The sequence below is a fragment of the Crassostrea angulata genome, chromosome 3, assembly GCF_025612915.1.
Source record: "Crassostrea angulata isolate pt1a10 chromosome 3, ASM2561291v2, whole genome shotgun sequence".
NCBI classification, from domain to species: domain Eukaryota; kingdom Metazoa; phylum Mollusca; class Bivalvia; order Ostreida; family Ostreidae; genus Magallana; species Magallana angulata.
This window is the reverse complement of record NC_069113.1, coordinates 14,563,501-14,586,167: the sequence shown is the minus strand read 5'-3', so window position 1 is coordinate 14,586,167 and position 22,667 is coordinate 14,563,501. Positions and strand designations below refer to the sequence as shown.

The 22,667-nt window shown below is 32.3% G+C and overlaps 2 protein-coding genes across 7 annotated transcripts; one reads left to right on the top strand and one right to left on the bottom strand.

The window, feature by feature from the left end:
* The first annotated feature begins 1,487 nt into the window (after positions 1-1,487).
* On the top strand, positions 1,488-3,222 carry LOC128178302 (E3 ubiquitin-protein ligase TRIM33-like). The gene is made up of 2 exons (XM_052845409.1): positions 1,488-2,630; positions 3,086-3,222. The coding sequence occupies exons 1-2, from the start codon at positions 1,597-1,599 to the stop codon at positions 3,135-3,137; spliced, it is 1,086 nt and encodes a 361-aa protein (XP_052701369.1). The 5' UTR covers positions 1,488-1,596; the 3' UTR covers positions 3,138-3,222.
* On the bottom strand, positions 2,668-22,535 carry LOC128178300 (embryonic protein UVS.2-like). Of its 6 annotated transcripts, none has more exons than XM_052845405.1 (11): positions 22,393-22,535; positions 19,655-19,832; positions 9,404-9,483; positions 8,716-8,818; positions 8,376-8,488; positions 6,387-6,551; positions 6,132-6,222; positions 5,849-5,967; positions 5,371-5,571; positions 5,178-5,195; positions 2,668-3,440 (listed from the first exon to the last, which is right to left on the bottom strand). In XM_052845405.1, the coding sequence occupies exons 3-11, from the start codon at positions 9,474-9,476 to the stop codon at positions 3,142-3,144; spliced, it is 1,182 nt and encodes a 393-aa protein (XP_052701365.1). In that variant the 5' UTR covers positions 9,477-9,483; positions 19,655-19,832; positions 22,393-22,535; the 3' UTR covers positions 2,668-3,141. The 6 variants fall into 6 exon arrangements, with proteins under 6 accessions (XP_052701365.1, XP_052701366.1, XP_052701367.1 ...); XM_052845406.1 differs by having other exon boundaries at positions 9,404-9,485; positions 19,658-19,832; XM_052845407.1 differs by having other exon boundaries at positions 19,655-19,851; positions 22,393-22,446.
* Positions 22,536-22,667: the final 132 nt, after the last annotated feature.

The window sequence follows — 22,667 nt, the reverse complement described above, 5'->3', positions numbered from 1 at the left end:
AAATTATGTAAATAGTCTTTTATGGAATTTCGTTTAATTTAATTAATACTAGTTTTTTTTTCGACACAGGAGTAAAACACAAATTCTTTGGTTTCGTAGATCACATAAATCATTGATATTACGATTTCTTGACGATTTTTGACGTGTTCGTAATGTTTTCAAATACGAGAGCTACAACATTCCTTGTAGCCATTAAAATTCCTAAAATATTACTGCTTACATTGATTAACCATAAATATTTCAGGGGACTACCTTTCCTTTAATTGTTTTTACTACTTCCTTCCAAAAGTGTTTACACAGCAAGTTACAAATGTTAGCTATGCGGACTAAACTGTGTTTTTTTTTCAATTCTTTCAAATTATGATATATTTATTAATTCATATTATAATGTTTAATGATATATTAGTATAATCTATATTAATTGATTTAAAATAATCATGTGATATTCTAAATACTGACTATTAAATATCAGATTTATCAAACTGAAAGTTTACAAAGTAAATACAATGGAGAGAAGAAGTTTTAAAGAAATTCAATTGTCACATTTTAAATGTCAAATCAAGATCAGGAATTATCTTTTAAAAAACCGTCCAAATTTTCATTTTCGAAAGGATGACTGTTCTACTAGTAATCAGAATGGGTAAAATAAGACCGATGTAGAAATGCTAATTAGCAATGACATATAGAATTAATATTATTGAATTGTTTACATGTATATTTCGAATTTCATATTTGTATTATTAAGTGCTTAATTGATTGATTGTTTGATTGCATGAACAAAAATAGAATGCCATGATTTCGTTTGCTCTCTATTTGTTTGAATTAAAATGTTCAAATTTATGTAGAACTTATGCTGTTATGCTTTATATTCCAATATTTAAAATGCCAAAAATACAAACATATCATTTGAAATGTACTTTCACTCTACATGTATATTCCATACAATTGCGTTCATAACTTTATAAATGCGATTGTTCCCATCATCAAATTTTAGGAAAGTTAAAACAACTGGAAACAACAATGGCATCATGAGCTACAACATTAGCTATGATAAATAGAATGTGCCAAACGAACAATTATATTTCATATTACTAAAATACGTTGTTAAATGTTTAAATTATTTTTTCGAATGGTTGATATTCTTATAGTTCAAGTTGTTCCTCTAAATCATCAATTGAATAGCAAAAAGCAAAAACATAACCAATATATATATATATATATATATATATATATATATATATATATATATATATATATATATATATATATATATATATATATATATATATATATATATATATAAAAGACTGTTACCGAGCAAACATGTTTGCACCAATTCAGGCGTATTCTGTAATTTTTAAGCAAATGAAATGCTTTCGTTGTTTCTCATCAAAATCAGAATAATTTACTTGATTTGGAACAATTATGAAAATAGAGATTATGGATATCGATACAACGTCTTTATTATTTCTTTGTACATGTCACCATACATTGAACTCAAAGTCCGTTCATGATAAGATAACAAGACAATCTTGTCAACGTGTCGATGATAACTTAACATTACCCGGTGTAATACCTAAACAAGGAATTAAAAGGATGTCAAGCGAATTCACTCTTTGTCCATCGTGTGGCAAAATGTTTGAGGAGCCAGTAACGCTCGGCTGCTTTCATACGTATTGTTTTCAATGTGTGTCTAAACCAAACGAAAAATATGTCTGTTCTATTTGTAACTTTGAGCAAAATGGTAGCGGGGTCAATACGTGCAGTTTCACTCAAACATTTTGTGATGTCATTCGGACGGAGAGAAAACTAAAAGATGTTTGTTTTGGCTGTGTCGAGAATTGTGCTGCCAACTACTGCTTTAATTGTCAGGACTCCTATTGTTCGAAATGCTCAAAAAGTCACCAGGAAGGTGTCGGCAACACACATGAAATCGTATCGTTTGCGTCTGTTCTTGAACATGGCTTCGAAAAGAGAAAATCTATCTCGCCTCTTTGCCAGTTGCATGGTTTGAGCCTCGCTCAGTTTTGCATGACGTGCAAGAGACTTGCGTGTGGTGATTGCGTGATTTCGGAACACAAGGGTCATTGGTGTCTACCCTGTCAAAAAGCTTTAACCCAGTCAGCGGATGACATTAAGACAACCTCGAAATTTCTGAGACGTTTTCATGCTGAGTATCATAAACAGTGTCTCTTCGTATTGGATTATTTAGACAAAGAGAAAGAACGAATTAAAAACGAAATAAGAAACCTATTCTTAGAGATTCGACAAATTTTGGAAAAGAGAGAAAAGAGTTTGATTCAGAGCGTTGACGGAGTATTTGACGAAGAAAAGAAACGTTTAAAAGAGAGAGAAAGGGTTTCTTCTCGAATGTGCTCTTCGGCGGCAGCTGCAAGCACAAAACTCACATTCATCAACAAGTACGGTACCGCGACCGAAATGTTGGCATATCATTCCAGAATCAAAGAAAGCAAGCTGTCGGCATATTGTGCGACTCATGTGCAACTTCTCCCAAAAGCTGTCGTGAATCAATCATCTTCGCTGATTTCCGAAATCGATGGTCTTCTAGAGAGGTTGAACTGCACAATCTCTCACCAAAAGGGAGACTATGTGAAGCGATTACTAAACAGGTAAAGACCCAACGCCTGCAATCCATCAAGCTATCAAAATTATGAATGACACATCTATTCGTTCTCATCAAAATGAATGGGTTTATTTCAAAATGTAAATTATTTTCAATTTAATTCATGAAAAAAAAAATCACATTCACATTTCACGATTCTGAACATATATAAGGAGTAGTTCAATATAGTAATTCATGACCGAATTAAGAAAATACATGTATACAGAATATCAAATGTAGTATTAGTACTCTATATGTATGAGAATGTGAATAGTTTTTAACAGTTAATAGCGTATTGCATCAATCCCGTACTATCTTTAACAGCGATACCTCTCAGTCGGATCAAATGGTCTTGGAGATTGTCTGGTGTTTGTATCTCTAGCATCCCCTTTGTGGCTGGCACAACTTGCTTCGCGACAAGGCGTGACATAACACTGTATGTGACTACCTTTTTCATTTCAGTTGCAGTGTTCAACTGAACGATACTTGCGCTTTCAAAGGCGAGGCCCAGTGATGCATCATGGTAGAAACCCATTCGATTTCCCGTCAATCATACTCGATCGTCTGCTTGTCGTCAATGGTCGACGGATAAATCCGTTCCTGGAATGGCTAATGGAATCTGAAGAATCAACAGACCCGTTGACGGACGGTGTTCTCATATGGGGTCCACCATTCATTGGCTCAACCGTCTTGACTCGAGGGGACGCTATTTTTGGCGAGCGACATTTTGATTTGAAGAAAGACACAATGAACACTAGAATAAGCGTTGCCGTAGCACCACAAGCACATCCTATTCCAATTCCTAACATCAGCTGATCTGAAGAAAACAAAAAAAAGTACCTATAACTTCTATATATAGTAAACTGAACCAATATTGAATTGTTTTCTATTACAGTTAAATTTCATTTTGCAAGAGGAATATATGGCGGATTTAGGAGTCGCATTGCACTTTTTAAGTTTTGCCTCTGATAGAAAGGTTATTCATAGTATACAGGGTTACTCTCAGACCTTGTTCTAGAACTTGAAATCTTATATAGATGATTAAACCAAGCGGAAAGTCGATACGTATTTTACTATCAAAAGAAAAATACCTACTGTAGCACTATTGCATTATATTTCTGTAGTTCAATGTCGTCATTCAATTTTTAATAACCTTCAGTTGCAATTGTAAACAAACTTCGATCATTATTTTATAGGGGTTTACTTTTTTATCATATCTTATTTTTCTTTCAAAAACATCAATTGTTAACGCAGATGTCGATTGAACAACACATTTATATTTTCTGAAAACAGATTACGAAACAAAGATTGATTGATGCTTTTTCTATTCATGTTATATATGCAAATCATAACGGGTCATCAAATAATGTATTGATTTGACTCGATCATTAATTGACTAAAATCTTACTATCACATTGCAATATATTTCATTTAAGTTTTTTTTTTAAAATTCTCAACAAGCTACCGGTATATCAATCATGCCAATCATTGAACCATATACCTAAAGCGTTCACCCCCACACACTGAAATCACAATTAAAAAAACACTATAATTCATCACACATTACATATATATATAGAAATTTAATTCCAATTCCAACAAATTCAAACCATCTTGTACCATCCCCTTAGTTACGTTTAATGAATAATTAAGTTAAATGATAAACTTTGTAAACACGTTTTTGTACATGCATGAAAACATTAAGTTATACTGGTGAATCAGAATTAAAATGTTCGTCGTCATGATGCATTTGGACTTTTTTAATCCCTTTATAATTAAAGACACTTCCAAAATATGTAAAATTATACTAATGCAGATATAGCAACTTGTCTGACTTCTTTTGAGAAAATAAATATAATGTTTCGGAAATACAATTAAATCATAGCAGGTTAAATGATGCTTCATGGGTCCATATTTTATTGGATTGGTAGAACAATATAAGTAATACAAAAGAAGTTCAACAGTCAAAATCTGATGGTATTTACTGTTTAACACCCGGGACTTTGAATTTATACATTCATATTTTAATTATGACCTCGAAAAATCATGACGATTTTTTTACGCTCGGATCTTTGTAAACATTTTGCAATGCAACGCGCGACAACGTAGCTATATCCTGTGGTTACGCCGAGTTCTTTGAAAGCTAACCCTTAACATAATCGAATTACATGGATTATTATTGCTGAACAGATTAAATCCTATAAGATTTTTCATTAAAGTCTAAGAAGATTTTTGTGCCCAGTACACAAAATCCTCTGGGTTTTCCCCATTCATTTATTTTTATTGTTTGTACTATTGAATTTCAAATTTTGCCATTCAGGATTATATTTAACATACACATAAATACGTTGCATTTTTATAAAAAGTTAATTATCTATAACGTAGATACAATGTATATTCATCTAATTTTTTATGATTTATTATGGTTGGCTACTAGTGAATTTTATATCTACAGTGTATATATAAAATGTTTTATAACTACAGTGTATACACAAACTATAATATTGCATTTAGCTAAGCTGTATTTATCACAACAACATCATAGAATTCTTACCAAAGTTACCACCATTCTCTAAAATATTAGGCATGAAGCATTTTAGTATTAAGGAACATGAAAGTGAAGTGTATTTAAGGCATGAATAAGATTCCATCTCCAAAATGATTACAAGTACTGTTAAACCGTGCGATAGAATAATTATTGTACGTAAAAATAGGTAAGCTAGTACGTAATAGTTAAGGTTGTTTACCATCTGATGATGTCAGTGGATTTGATGACACAGCTTCCTCCACTTGGATGAATTTGATGAGGTACCCGGTAAAGCTCACCGAGCCGTCGGATTTAAACTTAAGCAGGAAGCTGGTGCCGTTACTGAGGTAAGTTCCGGTGATGCCGCTTGGGTAGCGGGAACAAACCGCGGCTATTTTAGTGTTTTCACACACATAGTCACCTTTAGAAATACACATATCATATTTTAAGAATCAGGCATTTATAATCCTCAAATGTTATTGCAGTTGATAGTCGCTATTAATGTTAATAACCTATTTTCTATAAAAATCTTTTTAGCATGCTGGTATTTACTTTCTGATTAGTTCATACTCTCCTGCAAAATATAGGATGTATAGTACTTCAAACACTTTATCGTATATTTAAAAATCCTAAATGTTGATGTACTAGTATATATATGCACTTACTAGCTATAGTTGTATAGTAAATGTTAAACCTACCATCATAAATTTCTAAGGAATCAAAAGCACAGTTAGCGGAAGTCTCGATGTCGCTGTAAATGATCTCCACCTGTACCCGTCCGGCCGGAACCGTTAGGACCCATCGACAATTAGAGCTCCTACAACAACAACAATAATAAAAACCCCACACTGAGAACGCCGTCAACTGTTCATGAAACACGCCAATGGTGCTCTACTGTCACGGTTCATCAGAGAAAAGAAATTATTTTCCGAAGGTTTAGTCAAAGTTTTAAGCAAATAGAAACTGAACTGGAACACTTACACGTCATAAAGACTTGGGAAACTTGGTGACGTCACATACTGTGGGGATGTGGTCGGCGTCATTGTTTGTTCCGATGTACATCCTGTTCCGGCTAATAATCAACAACAAGCCAATTATTATCTTAAATAAATAGCGATGCTGATATTAAAACTTAAAATACTCATCGAAGCAAATATAATTATAATGGTATAATAAATTCAAGATCAAAGGCTTATTTTAAATTCAGAATGAAGAAAAGAGAAACAAATAATTTACACAAGTCCGTCGCTGAAAAATAGGCAGCTTCAAAGCCCACCGATTGGTTGACAGCGTCAGACGTAAATTTTAGCGTCATATATTGACCCGTTGACGTCACGATCTTGTCAGAGGCACCACTGCCACAAATGTTGGATTTTAAAGCGGTTCCGGATACAGTATTTCCTATTAAGATTAAATACAAGTAAATTTTTCTAACATCTTTGTTATTGAATATAGTAAGACACTGTTTCTTAATTTTAAGCATACATGTAGTAACTTTATATTTTGCAAGTACATGCATCTACAAAATATATTTCAACTTCAAGTAACTGGTTTATTTGGGGTTCTTCTGTGCCATTTTAGTTTCATTAACTATTACATCCAATCATTTTTTTTCTTCATTTCACCAGTATTTTGATTTATTCCTTTAAAAAAATGTTATAAATGAAGATCATATATCATTTAGCTATAATATTAATGATTTTGTGGTTCCGAGTATTTTTTACCTTTATTTTCTTTATCTTTAATACAGCCTGACAAGTATAGGTTTGCGCATATGTAGTTTATCATGTTGAATAACCAGTGTTTAGGACATACCTTTAGTGGTTTTCTGACATGGACTAGTCCTTAGCAGAAGATATTTGTTGTTCAAATTACGTCATACCTTTTTAGACCTGGGCCACGCAAGTCATATGTTTGCACTATGGATATGGGTAATGAGTGGAAAAATTATTTTTACTTTTTGAATTGTTGTTGAATAACATTACTGGCATGCTTTGATTTATGTAATATTTTCATCAGAATATTATGATGTACCAATTATAAAACCTACACAAGGTTATTTAAAAGACACTTCTAGTGTTGTGATTGACGTGTTGCAAGAAAATATCACGCGAATTTCATACTTTAAAGCATTATATAAAAAGCAAGTGTAAAAAATACAATATTAACGTGACAAAGGCGGCACATTTAGCAAAATACATGTTTCTTGTAGAAATAATAGATAGCAAATTAAATACCGGTAAATTATTGTTTTACATGCTTTATACGGCAATAAATTTTTTTTTATTTTACTTACATGTTAAAACAGACAATTTAAAGTCAGAAAAAAAAATAACGATCACATAGGCCTGATTAAAAAAATAATTATGCAATGAAATTAAAATTTTAAAAAATTACTGTATCTAGTATGAAGTATTGTGAGATGGTTGTTTTATTGTCTATGTACACTTTGTATTTGAAGGTATACAGTCATCCTCATGTTAGTTCTAGTTATTTGAAGCCGTGTATCAACTGTCAGTATGATAATAGTCACTACTTTAGTCTTTTGAACCTCTATTGCATGCCTTGTGAAATACTTTCTCGCTTCAAATTTCATATCCATAAAGCGTATAAGCAAAAATGGCAACATTATCCCATATATCATATCTGACTAACACATCAATTAATAATTTGATAAACTCTCTCTCCCCCCCCCCCTCTCTCTCTCTCTATCTCTCTCTCTCTCTCGTCGGTTCAAAAACAAATGTTTTCGCGGAGCTTAAAAAAACTGGCAACTGAAATGTCAACACACAATTTCTCATGTGAATGATAATTTGTCATCAAGTGTTACAGCTGGTGTCACTTTAAAAAGAATAGGTAAGATTTCTGAAAATGGGAGGCCTGATTGTCAGTTTTGAGTATCAAGGTCATTGCACACTTACTTGTTGACTAACATGTTATGTATTTCAAGGTTACGGGACACACGTTACCTCTCGGTATCGTGTTACCTCTCAGTTAAGTTTTACCCGTCGGTAACGAGTTACCTGTCAGTAACGTGTTACATGTAAGAAACGTGTTACCTCTAGTAACGTGTTACCTCTTATAGTAAAGTGTTACCTGTCGGTAACGTGTAACCTCTCAGTAGAGTGTTACCTATCGATAACGTATTACCTCTCAGTAAAGTGTTACCTGTCGGTAACGTGTTACCTCTCAGTAACAAGTTACCTCTTGGTAACGTCCTCTTACCATCGTAGATGTTGATGTTGTCCCCACTGCAAGCCACGTTGTAGTTCTTCAGATAAAGGATGACTTTGTAGCTTGCATCATTGCTATCAATGATCCACTGACAATCTAAATTACTAAATAAAAAAAAACCAATTAAAGTTCCTAATTAGTTGATTTTTCATGTCTTGAAAGTATTTTGTTTATGGTGAAACGAATTTTATTTCTCATCGTCTGTTGTCCACTGTCAAAATGATGTTGTTTTATTTCTACTGTTTACTTTGTTTCTTATTGTTGAATTGTTGAGATGTTGTTGGGTTTTTTTTAAGAAATGCTAATTTTTGGGTGCCCTCTGCCTTTTTACCTGCTGTAGGTCCCCGCCCCATTGTTGTAGTCCGGTGAAGTGAAGTACTGAATACTCTGACCAGCCGTCAGAGTCTGCGGCGATCCACTGCATTGAGAGAACACTGAAACACCGAAACATTCCGAATGGGTTAAGGTTTCTTTCCTCTCAATATGTCCTCACACTATTACAGGAAAATGTGAAGTTTATTTCCAGCCACTGTATCTTTATAATATGATCAAAAGAATAGGCAAATTGGATAATGTATGTATAATTATATCAACGCCTTATTTTAGGACTTGATTTTTTTAAAAATTGAAATTGTCATGAAATTTGAAATTAAAGCATTTTATTTGTTTGTATAGAAAATTATAGAAATACATTATTCAATACTTTAATTACAGTTATTTTATAGTTATGACAACTTTTATAAAGTGAATATAGCTGTAAAGAAAACGAGCAATGGATACTATTAGTCCAACATATATGTCTACGTTCAGATTTTCAAAGCTTATACATGTACAAGGTAGCCACTGCGTAGTAAAGTTGGAAATTTGGAGTTGTAAAGTTGGAGTTTTCAACAAAGAAATATTATTTCCAAAATTATTTCAACCACCATTGATAGCACCATCAAAAAGCTATGGTTACATTTACAAGCGCTATTTTGGTTCTTTTTTGGCAATAAAACCACCGAGCATTTTGACCTTACCATAACCAAAGAGGTTCAGGAGAAAAAGGCCGACGATTATTTCACATTTGCTGTAATTGAGGCTAAAGGACATCTGTGATCTGAAAAAAAATACAACCAAAAAAATTGTAAAAATAAAATTACAAGCAATATAATTGTTACAATGCTACTGAATAATGTAGAACATCCCACGTCCATTGTTTAGGTACAAAAAGCATGTGTTCACCGACTTTTGTTTACTAAATACTACTGATCATAACTTCACATGAGACAGGCTCATTTGCGCTGTTTTTATGACGTTACAAGATTTGGGTTTGCCGACCGTACATTAACTTTTTGCACTTACTTTTTTCCCTGACATCGGCATATCGGAAATTTAGTTTTTGCAAATTCGATATAATACTTGCAGATAGGGTAAGGAAAATGTTCTATCTGCGTAAAATTCAATGTTTAATTTCATAAGATTGACAAACACCATTTAGATAAGGTCGTTAATTTGCTCTTCAAAAATAAAACCTTTTATCATGCGGTGTTACGCTTTTAGAAGGCTTTGACGAATTGTCATGCCAAAGAAAGAGTATAGAAAAAGCCACAGTGTATCAAACGTTTCCATTAAAGGAATAACTATAAATGATATTGCAAATAATTTTTGTCCAGGAATAATTGATATATGCACGTGTTCAACCAGTATAATGTACATTTTCTATTTACTATTTGAAATTAGCACATTTATTTGTCTTGCCGTCGGGGTGACAGATTTCCACTTAAATTTTAAATACTAGTAGTTAAGACCAATGCATTGACCTTAACCTCTGGTTTCGACCCGATACTTTGACCTTTGCTAAATATCACAAACACTTCTGGTTTGATTTAATTTTGCTCATAGGTTTTTGATTGTTTGAAGTTGCTGATGGAATTGACATTACACTCATGGAATAGAAAAATTATATCAAATTAACATTTTCTTCGGATTGCTTAATATTTAAAACGATGTCGAGGTCAACATAATCGGCAAATTTTAAGTGAGTACAATCTGTCTTAGAGACAATGCAGCCATCAGTATTCCATCGGCTATAGCTGTTGTCTCAATGATCATTTTGGCCTTGTTAAGTTTTTTTTCTTTTTAAACAATCACTAAAGATTAATATCACTCACGAAAAAATTGCTAATCATATTAAGCACGCGCATAAAAATACAAATTTAATGTTTTGTCGACGTTTCGTTGCGGGTAATTGATTTCAATCGATGTTGACTAATTTTATCTGTGCTTTTGATGAAATGACATGTCAGTTACGAAATGTTCAAAATACAACCTATTTTTAATTATTTCGTTATTTTCAAGTTATTTTTTTTTTCATCAGTGTGAACACTTGAAGTTTTGTTGAGTGTGTCATGATATGCAACGCCTTTTACTTTTGTTTATGAATAGACTTTATACACCGAACGGACAAGGGCAGATTGTTGTTGCATATAATTCTTTTAAAGTCAGCAAACGCAGAAAACCGTGCACTATTCCTATATGTTTACATAGCAAAATGAAGTTTTTAACAAGGTATGACATGTGGTCTGTTATTTTTTACATTTCTTTGAACGAATTTTTCACTGTCACAAAAAATCCTGATAGAAATGTTACAAAATTAATTTGAAATTTGTCAAAATGACCAAACTTCATAAAGAATTGCGAAACATTTTTTTCTAGGTAAAATTCATTAATTTTTTCAAGTTAACAAATGATCAACTTCGATTTTTTCAGTGCATATGTGATTTAATATCAAATGACCAACTAAAAGCCCATCGATCAAATATGACAGGGGTCAAAAGGTTTGAATCCCACAAAACGAATTTGACACGGGCTATTTTTATTTGATAGAGAGGTGTACATAGACCAATTGAACATGAATCAATTTTCGTCTGGCATTCATCGCTGTATTTAAATTAGAAGCCATATTGCCATCTTCAGTTCTTCTGAGGTTTTTTAAAAATACGGTCCATAATCCCGTATCATTAACCTTCATTGTGAGTGTGAGATTTTAATTAACCCGTGTGGTTTTACCTTAACGTGACCCTCATGTCGGTTAAGAGAATGATTTCTATATCGTGACAGAATTTGTTATAAATCAGCGACATTAGTGAGGGGCCGGGTCAGTAGAACCCGCTTCAGAGGCAGTCTGATGCATAAGCATGCATTTGAATTATGCAACATGATACAGGGGAATAAACAGGAATTTTATGTTCATTATTACTGCTATATAGGTGCAGGCAAATCAAATACACATTTTTGTCTGATATAAGAATTAGAATTGTAAAAAAATACACACAAAATTAAAGTGAAGATTTTAATTTAAATCTTCATTCGTATCTTGCTTCAATACCAGCTAGCAAATAATTAGACTTTGTTTAAAAATGGCATTGGAAAGCAAAGTGCAAATTGAAGGTCATTTCAACTTCTACGCCAAAAGCACATCGAATTTTTTGTCTTTTTTTAATTGTAAAACATTTTTAATATATATGAAATGCAATTTTAATTTCTATTTTGAATTTCAAGCATTGACATATGCTAATTTCCGGGGAAAAAAGAAATATCAAATTTCATAACATGTTCATTGTATTATTACAGTCCATATTAAGTAATATTTAAAATCAAAGAGGATAAAAACACAGCGTGCGTCAATCTGTAAAGTGTTTATACATTTAGAAAAATTTAGCGAAGGCCACTGATAAATCTTATTACATCGAGAGGATTCTACTAATCTTAATAGCATTGGCTTTAGCATTTTATCCCCTTGTACTTGTTCAGTTTATGCAATGATGTCTGAGATCTTTGTTAGATCATCCCCGTTTTTTTTTTATATGAATGCGAAACCAGTTTCAATACGGTATTTATCGTCAATTGAATTGTCTTTTTAAAAACTGCTTGTGAAATTTGATTGATTTGTATGGATTAATTAAGTATGTTTGTTTTAAAATCATTGCGTAGTTACGGTGACTGAGGTGTCACACCCATTGTGTGGTGCTACATGTATGCCCAGTTGACGCTGTCGAGTAAATTTTGTGGCGTTATTTGTGTACAATTGTACGTATCAGTTTCAGTTTGTGGTGTCAGAATCGTTCAGCGCTGTTGATTTCATTTACGCTTTGTGGTGTCTTTTGAGCATCGGTGACTTTTTCGAATATGTCAGACTTATTTTGTTGTGTGGTTTTTTAGTGTGTAACTGTTAGACTCATTTTTTGTGGTGTCTTTTGAGTATGTCAGACTCATTTGTGTTGTCTTATGAGTATATCAGACTCATTTTGTGGTGTTAGTTTTTGTGTTTGTCAGACTATTCGCATGGCAAAGACATCAGTCCTATTCCTTCGTCACACCAAAAATTAAAACTATTTCTGATAGAGAAATCAATGATAGAGTAAATTTTACGTTTACACAATATTTTCGTATTCAAAAACTATATGTATTTTATTTGCATCTAAGAGGGAAAAAACCTTTAATTTTCATGTCACCTTAATCTGCTTTGCCATTTGTCACTTTTAGATTCACTGTGTGCAGTCTATCCCATTCCATGTCAAAAGTCCTGGAATGGTTTTATTAAGACTTTGTGTGAGGTTTAGTATAATTTGGTTTTCGATGTCAGAGTTTTTAATTGGTGCCATTATTTTTCTCCCTCTCTAGTCCGTTTTTGGTGGGATCGTGTCATTTCTTTGATGTATTAGTATGTTGATCTTGCATGTCAACCAAAAGTTATTAACATTAACTGTCAGTTAACTGTTCAATATCAACTGAAATTCGTACATGCATAGTAAAACTCGGTTTGTTCAAACACGGATATAGGGATCTAAAACAAATGATATTTAAGTATATATAATATAAACTATTGACACAAAGAAAACTTTAAAACCCATAATATTAAGACATGATGGTGTCAGATGTATTAAGTCTTAAAGAGGCTGGGTGGCCAATAAACTTCCCATCAGTTGATCATCTTCCCTTATCTTTTTACAGAGCTCTTCTTCTAAAGGAGGAAATATTGTCTAAAATTTGCCGCAACCATTCAGCCATCTTAAAGTCTTAAACACAAGTACTACAAGAATTATCACAGTCCGCTATGGAAAACGTACCATATTTGTGAAATAATATTATGTACACGCAATGTAAATTCATATGTGTATAAAAACAGGAGCAATATACCAGCCAACAATTTTCGTTAACAAATACAGTGAACTGTATAATTTACTAAGATTATAAGATATACATAATTATATGTATTGTTAACAATGACCCAATTTTATTAAAATGGAGAGAACTAATATAAGCTATTGTTTGCCTGCTGTTCAATCCATATTCATTTATATACTTCTGTGTATATTTCTGCATAAAATACTTCTTATACTAAACTAAAGTTATCAAAACTTCATCACTATAACCAGTAAAAGCTAAATGAGTGAAATTGCAATTTACTACTAAAATTACAAGAAACGATAAATATAGTTTAAAAACTTCGGTTAGTCATATTTTGGTGGGAAAAGCAAGTTAAAGGGTTAAGAGGCCCTGATTGAAGCAAAAATACTTTATTGTCGTCCTTTACAAAAACTGGTTTATTATATATTCCATAGAAATTGTTTTTCTAAAAAATAATGATTTACAATAGTCTTATATATCATATTCAAGATTTTGCAGCAATATCAGAAAAACAGGTTTTTGCAGCGAAATAAAATTCTGAAAATTTCAGCTAATATTGCAATAAGATAAAACACCGTTATTGGTTATTATTATTTTTTTAAATTTACTTCCAGAAAATGTATTTCAAAGGAAACAATTTATATACACAGGAAATGGATTTTGCAAATCTTGACCCAGTGATGGGAACCTGTGAAGTGAACATTTAAATACGTGTAGATTGGAAATTGCTGATAATTTCATCAATCTATTTTCAAGGAGGCTTGCAAAACTCGAAAAGGCTAAGTTCGAAAAGGCTAAGTTTCTTTCTGAAACTAAGATTGAAAATACCTAAAGGGAGACAATCCCTATGATTGACCATGTTTGTAACTTTGTGCTTGTATCAAGAGAAGGAAACCCTGCTTAATCTAATAAAAGTTGTTTCAGAATTTATGCATACCTTATAGCGCACATCCAGAAATCACAATCGAGTTTTTTCCAGTCAATGAGATCATCTACCATTCACGCCATAGAATATGAATATCCAACTCTCAGACATCAACTGAAGAAATGTCATGAAGTATAAACCCATTTTCAGAATCGTTCAATCAAAGAAATTCCCAATGAAACCAACATCTGGTCCCTGTTCAGTTCTTAGAGTACAAAGCAAAGAAAAAACAAGCATCCTTTTAATTGTAGACCGGTGTCCACTGATATACCTTAAACCCAACGGTCAACAAATTGTATTCAGCCATAAGAATCTTAAAGTATCAATTTATTGCCAATTTCGTGATTTTAAATATTATGAAGTATGGAATGATCTAAAACACTTGTTTTCAATGAGGAAATATTGGTTCTACGGTTTAACGCTTAGAGAGGAATAAGAAAACAAATTCATGTAGCGAAATTTCACCGATCATTATAAGGCGTGATTTTTAAATACCGCAGAACAATTTGTTTTTGTATTTGCTATTAGAACGTTTAGGGGTGCTACTTCAGGACATAGATCAACATACCTGGAATAATTCCTCGAACGTGTTTTTCCTTTCGTCATGAGAACCAGATTACAAGACAATGTTTTGTTGACGTAACGAAGTGCTTTTCTGAATCAGTTTCGAATATTAATAGCAATTTGTTTGGGTTGTTCCGGGCAGTACAACTCTCACTTATTTCTGGATCGTATGAGGTGATATGGATACATGTATTTGTTGAAATAGATACCAGTATTGTTATCTAAGGGATTACTTTTATTAATGTGCAATTATCAACACTACATGAAGGCGTTAAACATTGACACTTGAAAACTAAATTTGTCTATTAATATTGACATTTTTATTTTTGAATATCGTAAGTTCAAAAAAGTCTTTTAAATTCCTGCTGTCTGATAACTTGAAGGTTATTTCTATCCATTTCTTTACTTTACTTAATTAGAATTTCAACAGTTTTCACATGTGGGTTGTTTTCGGGGGTATGGGGTGTAAATTTTGTCAACTTTTTTCAACCACAAATTACAAAATATATATTATGCTACTAAATGTATATTATTACTCCAGATCGGTATGATAGTAAAATACAGCGTTACTTCGTATGACTGGGGTAATCATTGCAACAGGGACATTAAGTCAAATACACCAACAAAAGAATGACATATATTAACAACTGTTGCAACAGCAAAAGATAAAACAACAGCAAAAGACAACACAGGGGCAGGCGATGAATTATTAATCAAAGTACTGAGAGTACTGAAAGACGGGGTCTTGAAATTGTCCTGGATTTCCTCGAATATGCTTCCAAAATTTATGAGTTTGAATTAGCTGTTACAATCTATGTTAATTCGGCTTTTTTGCTATTGTCTGATACTTTGTCTAAATTTTACTCAATCCCGGCCTTCATAATTGTAGAAAATTGACACAACGGTATATTATGTAAAATAAGACCCAAAGGAAATTTTTTAAAAATTACTACTAGCCGGGAAAATCAAACAATTATATCAGAGTAGATAATTTTAATCATTAGATTTATTCAATTTTGTGATCCAAGGGAAAATCCACAAGTCGGACGGTATCCATAATAAAAGTTTTAAGAAAACCCCGAAAACTCTAAAACTGCTGAATTAACAAACAAAGTGAACATTTGTATACCGATAACAAACACAGGCACCTGACGTTAGAAATATTTTTTTTACAATAAGATTCCAAGAACTTTGACAATAAAAAGATTTGTCACGGTCGCCATTTTGATTTTTAAGACCGACTTATCCGACACAATTTCTTCATTTGCGGTTCATGCAAAATTAATAGGTACATGTAAAAATAAATCCGTTCGCCACGTACTACTTTTTTGTGTAAACTCGTGCATCACCTACACGAATTACGATACAACCGTTCCTTTCATTGAAAATCATACTCCGAAAATCAGAGACATAAATAACAGATTGTCAACTCCGCCATTAGCGTGTAAATGTTACTGGGCCAACCTTACTTTGAGAACTACAAGTGCAACAGCAATCTTGTATAAGTCATTAAATTTGAACCTGATAGTGAACATGGACATGAATCTGTAAATATTTTAAGCATGTTTTATTTATGAAATATTTACAAAAACTCTTTATTTAGTTTTTAAATTACTTTTTTAAAACTTATTATTGACTTTTCACAAAGTAATGGTAATGCATTACTTTACTCATGTAATGGCAATATAATGCATTACTTCAAGAAAATTAAGTATATAATGGTAATTTAATGCCCTAATTCATGAAGTAATGGTAATGTAATGCATTATTTTTCAATGTAATTCACCCCAAGCCTGATTCCAACTAAGCCGGAAAACATGAACATTAACATTTAACTTGGTTCTTCAATCGATAAGATTGCATATATTATATGATGTATAAGTCTTCCAAAATGTATAATCTATTATAGATTTTGCTTACAATGCATTGTTTAAAATTTAAATTCAGTTTAATCAACTAAAGAGCCAACGAACGAGAAGGCAAATTCAGACTTGTTTTTATTTTCTTTGTACAAAATTCCTTTAGAGACGAACAGCAGTCATACCGCAAGTAGACTGGAAGCCAATGAAACACATACCTAATTTGTAAAACATCTGTGTATAACCCGTCCCGATTTTAACTTCGGCTTGCGCATGAAGTTTGGTAGTATTATGGTGAAAGATTGTCAAAATAAAATTCACAACTTTTCAAAAATGGCACATTGCGTTTGGGAACTTTAATTTCGATTTATTTACCATCAACCTCTTCTATTGATAAATGAGCTCTTACACCAACTGAATCATCAACGGCGCTGTGCATTCAGTTACGTAACTTATTCCACATTTGAACCCGAGCAAGAATATTTTGATCAATAAAACTATTTGTTTATTTTCTAAATAGAATTTTGTTTATACACAGAGGACTTAAAAAGATTTAATGCGTGTTTTTACAATACATATTTACTGAAATGCACGAAAACTTTCTGCACTATTTTCTTACGCGTAGACTCAATTCATGTGTTCTACGCGTGCCTTCCGGTTTGAGACTTCGGCTGACAGTAAACTAATAGACGGGGTCACGTGACCCCGTCTAAAAATGGTCAAACAGAAAAGGGTATGCAACATCACCAATAACTGGAGCATCAACATCTGTCAAAAAGTTAAACTTCAGTAGCAAGTGCATGCAATCATACAAGACAACATTGCCAACAATTTAAGTACCAACAAGGAGTATGCAAAACGTGTTACTTTAAAAACAAATGCACCCCTATAAAGCAATATCACTATCTGATCAAACATCAACAATAGCCCAAAAGGGTAACATCAAAAGCAAAATCAATTATCACTGTTAATTGGAATTATTTAACAATAAGTGCGTACATGCATTGCCAAGATATGTGTACCATATAAATATGACAATACAATATCTTTGGATCCATGGACCATTTTTATAATTCTACAATTAATGAGTCTATGTGGTGAACACCTTTGATGCACATGTAACTATTTTCTACGACAAAAGCTTCTGCTTTCTATTGACATGCATATGCTGTCTGGGCTCCTAATATGTTGTCAGTTTCAAACTTTGTCCTATTTCTTTGTAATGCTCTTAATACTTCTTGGCTGTTTTTTAACAAATACAGCATTACCGGAGACGCATACTAAATGCACGGGTGATGACCTAACCGAACTTAATTAATCCTAGCTGTCCAGTTGCATGGGACAGTTAAGGTCTTTAGACAATATTGTTTGCTCTTCCTTTGCTGGCAATTATCTATCATCATCATCATTTGAAATCAACAACAAAGGCTGATTTGGTACAAATAACAAAGGATGGGTAGTCGTTTGCAACAATGTTTTGTCTGCATTTACAGTTTATTCAGATGGCTCTGATCAAAGTTTGCTGAGATTAGATCGTAGCTTACGGTAACTCACATTTCGCTTATTTTTTTTTTTTTTGGTTTATTGATAAATTAAAGGTTATAGAATAAATCGCTCATTACTATACAAAGCATTTCTCTCCTTAAAATAAAATAATTTATAACTTGACATCTATGTCAAAGTTTTTCTTCTTATACGCAATTCTAATTAAAACAATCAGCTCAAAGTTATAACAATGCTCGAATGGAAATCTCATTCAATTACTTCTAATCGTTTTATTACATTAGTACATTGACTATATTTTGTACATACATATGTATATATTAGTTTAAGAAATCTCTATCTTAACCCAATTCCTATCAATCCTCTCACGTCTGATTTAAATAATGCAATACGTATTTTGATTGAACGTTAAGTAAAATATATCTCACTTCCAAGTTTTCTAAACCAAGTATCGGAGCGCGTTCGTGTAAAGGCATATTATTATCAGAAACTCCATGTACAAGATTGTAGAAGAATGGCTGAAATGTATATGATCCTTTTCGTTTTAAAACGCCTTTCTCATCACTAAAAGTCATGCAGAATGATTAGAACAATTTCTTCTTTTGCCAACCAAATGTTGTAACATTGTCCTCTGTGTAACAGAGAAGACCAAAAATATTGGTAGATAATACAAAAATGGGCACGCATTTTTTACTGCAGACCTCCAACTCTAAGCAAATATATTCTTGTTACAGCTTACATACAACTACGTTACGTATTACACAGGGTTGAAGTTCATTTCTGCGTCATTATAAGCTCATTGCTATATGTTTTCTATAGAAACCAGATACTATAACCTTTGGCATGTACAAATAGTGAATGGTTAAGATATTTAGCAATGCTACAAACTAAATTCAGTGCATAGCATTTGGTTAAAAAATATATAATAGAAGTATGCATGTGATCTTGATCAATACTGCATCTTATTTGAATGTATATATATATATATATATATATATATATATATATATATATATATATATATATATATATATATATATATATATATATATATATATATATATATATATATATATATATATATATATATATATGTAGCAATGCTATTTACCTATCAAATATACTTTATGTAAATATTTCGATAGTCATAAAACCTATTATTTGGCGTGTTTTGTCTTATTTCCAAATAAATATCGCTTTATAATTTTCTTTAATAGCCAATTCTAACAATATCTTACAAGACTAACCTTTTTTCAGTCGCCAGAAGATGCAAATTTTCGTTACGTTTTTAGTACCATTTAGAAATCTGTTGGGTCACATACAAACGTGTATAACATCCACAGAATCCATCATAGAAACGTGCGTATTGGCGGAAAGTTTCACAGGCATCAGAGTGTGCGATCCCGAGATTAAGGCAGTAGTGACCTAAGGATTAAGATTAAATCTGGCAAAAAGAACAGATTAAAGACCATGTAAATACATAACAATCAAATAAATAGGCTTGAGTGTGTCGTAATTGACACACGGGGAAAGTGTGAACGAAGAGTACTGGGTATCTGCATCACGAGAGCAGATTTGAATGCATTTGTATTGTTTATTTATTTGCGCAACAATAAGATGACGTATCTTAAGGTCTTTCTCTACTTAATTGTTAAGAGTAAAAGGTAGTAATAATAGTTTGCTAAGATGGGCATTATAAAATGTAAAAAGAGATTCGACTAATGCTCTTAAAAGTAGATAAATCTTTGCGGTATAATTTAACACCCAAAAGACTAAACATTGGCAGACCAAATCAACTATGTGTACATGTATACCTCTCCCAACCCAAACGAAAAGGAATGAAAAAAAAGCCCCTCCCCCAAAAACCACAGCAGATGTATGAAAAGATACTAGGAGCCAGAGACTTTCATTCTTTGTAATGCATGTTTACAAGTTTGCATAATGGCTTTTTTGGTAGAACAGACGACAATGAGAAACTCTCTTTTTAAAAAAGGGGCCGTGATCAGTCACCCTTCGGCTAATGATGGGTCGGTATAAATGGAGGGGATTGTTCTTGTAGTGGAAGGATCACGAACACGACTGATTTCTGAAGTCCAACTATTTTAATAGCTGGCATTAACTGTTTACATTGACTGACACAATGCTCATTCTTTATGTGTGTTCGGTGTTTTAAGTTTTATTTTTTAAAGTGGGAAGGGAGAAAATAAAACGAAATATTTGTTCTATTTATTGTGTTTGTAGAGTCAACAGATAATGATCGACATGTGACAAAGGGAATACTTTAACAGAACAGGTCAATTTCACTGCAAAAAGCTGCATTAGATAATTTGGATTTTAATTGCAGTTGTAGGTCTTTCTAGTAAAATACCTTTGATTTATCAAGATATTCAAGCATAGCAGGTGCGTCATACTCTTGGAATGAGCTACATGTTATGTTGAGTGAAATACAAACTTAAACAAAGTAATTTAAGCCGTGACAAAACCTTGACACAAATTGTGTCTAATTATTCTCTCTCTCTCTCTCTCAATTGGCAAATATATATATATATGTATGTGCATAAACTACATTTAAGTAAATAATGTATCAAATAAAATACAATATAAAACCTCATGTATCTTGGCCATTGATCAATTACATCTTTAGTTCTGAACGAATAAAATTTACAAACGTGCATACTTTGTTTAAAAAAAATTTCATAAATAAGTTCAGTGTAAATGTCAAAACATTGTCATTTAAACATAAAGTTTGTGATTTCTGTGAGGATTTCAATGGGAATGGCTCACGATTTATTCTGCTTGTTAATAATGATTTTGTTTAATCAAACTTAAAACAATAATGAAAGCATTGTGTATAGAGAGTCAAAATAGAACCGCTTTATCATTTTCGGTTCGAAATGATTATGCTTGTCAAAAATGATTTATGAAAACATACATTTGCTATTTGCTTTATTCAAGAGATATTATATGTGAATTCCTGTTAAAAAGGGGATTTGCAAAATTACATTTTCCTTGATTTTGTTACTTATATAAAAAAAACAACTGAAAAAAATATTGAAAATATTTTGAAACTTTACACACCATTTATTTGAACTTAGTATGAAATTGGCATTCGTCAATTTGAATTTTAACGGGTCAAAATATAGCGTGAAATACGGTTTAAAAATCACTTGGATTAATTTTTCTTTCATAGTGCGGTTTGGATAAGGATTAATCTTGTTCGAGTTCTGGACTTTTATAATTAGTCTGAAAAAAAAATATCGCTAATCATTGAACCCGTGTACCTGTGTTTATGACTCAGACACCTGAGTTGTCTCAAGTGGTCTGTGCTAGCAGTCCCCTAATCTACTGCACCCCAGACAGACATTATGCACCGTTTCTACTGACCAGTGAAATTAAGGTTACCTTTAATGTATGAAATTTCAACATACAATGTATTGTCTATACGCTCTAGTTTATTGACATGGAATTATTAAAAAAGTAATATTTGCAACAGCAATATAGCATAACGGCCTCTATTTTTTTTATATCTCCATGCATGATATATCTTGTAATATGATTTAGGATCAAGTGTTCAGTGGGCCAAAAAAAACCAAAAACCAAACAAACAAATCAAGATTAGGTGATAGTTTTGGAACCAAATACTCTTGATTTCACTTACAGCAGATTTTTTTTTTAGTGAAAGGGGGGGGGGTTAAACCCAACAATTCTTAATTAATAGTCTTTTCTGATATTTAAATTCAAAACAAGAGTGACTAGTTAATTTTTTTTATATCGACTGCACACATTTTGAGAGAGAGAGAGAGAGAGAGAGAGAGAGAGAGAGAGAGAGAGAGAGAGAGAGAGAATAATCTTTAACTATATTCTACATGCAGTTAAAGTTTTAAAGTTTTAATATCAACTACACGCACAAATTTTGAGAGAGAGAGAGAGAGAGAGAGAGAGAGAGAGAGAGAGAGAGAGAGAGAGAGAGAGAGAGAGTTTTTACCTTAAACTACATTCTACATCCTTGGTTCATGATAACATTCTTTTACACGTGTTCGTTGACATGGATTTCATTTCAGTATTACACTACTTCTAAATCTGTATTACAATTATTGAACCTTAACCATGTACAATGTACGTGAAATCGTGGGCAAAATTTCACCACTTTTTGTAGAAGAACAATGGACATGATCTTTAAAACGGTAAATAATTGGTGGAGATTTTTTTCTTTTTAAAAGAACAATGGCATCGATAAGTGGGGAAGATAAAAACTACAAG

Excerpts from the sequence above, each read along its gene's own strand:
- LOC128178302 (XM_052845409.1), top strand. The coding sequence starts at position 1,597 with ATGTCAAGCGAATTCACTCTTTGTCCATCGTGTGGCAAAATGTTTGAG. Across the intron at positions 2,631-3,085 it reads GTGAAGCGATTACTAAACAG|TTGCAGTGTTCAACTGAACG; the intron begins GTAAAGACCCAA and ends TTTTCATTTCAG.
- LOC128178300 (XM_052845403.1), bottom strand. The coding sequence starts at position 14,555 with ATGGTAGATGATCTCATTGACTGGAAAAAACTCGATTGTGATTTCTGG. Across the intron at positions 6,552-8,375 it reads CAACATCAACATCTACGATG|GAAATACTGTATCCGGAACC; the intron begins GTAAGAGGACGT and ends TAATCTTAATAG. Across the intron at positions 5,968-6,131 it reads TTCCCAAGTCTTTATGACGT|GAGCTCTAATTGTCGATGGG; the intron begins GTAAGTGTTCCA and ends TTGTTGTTGTAG.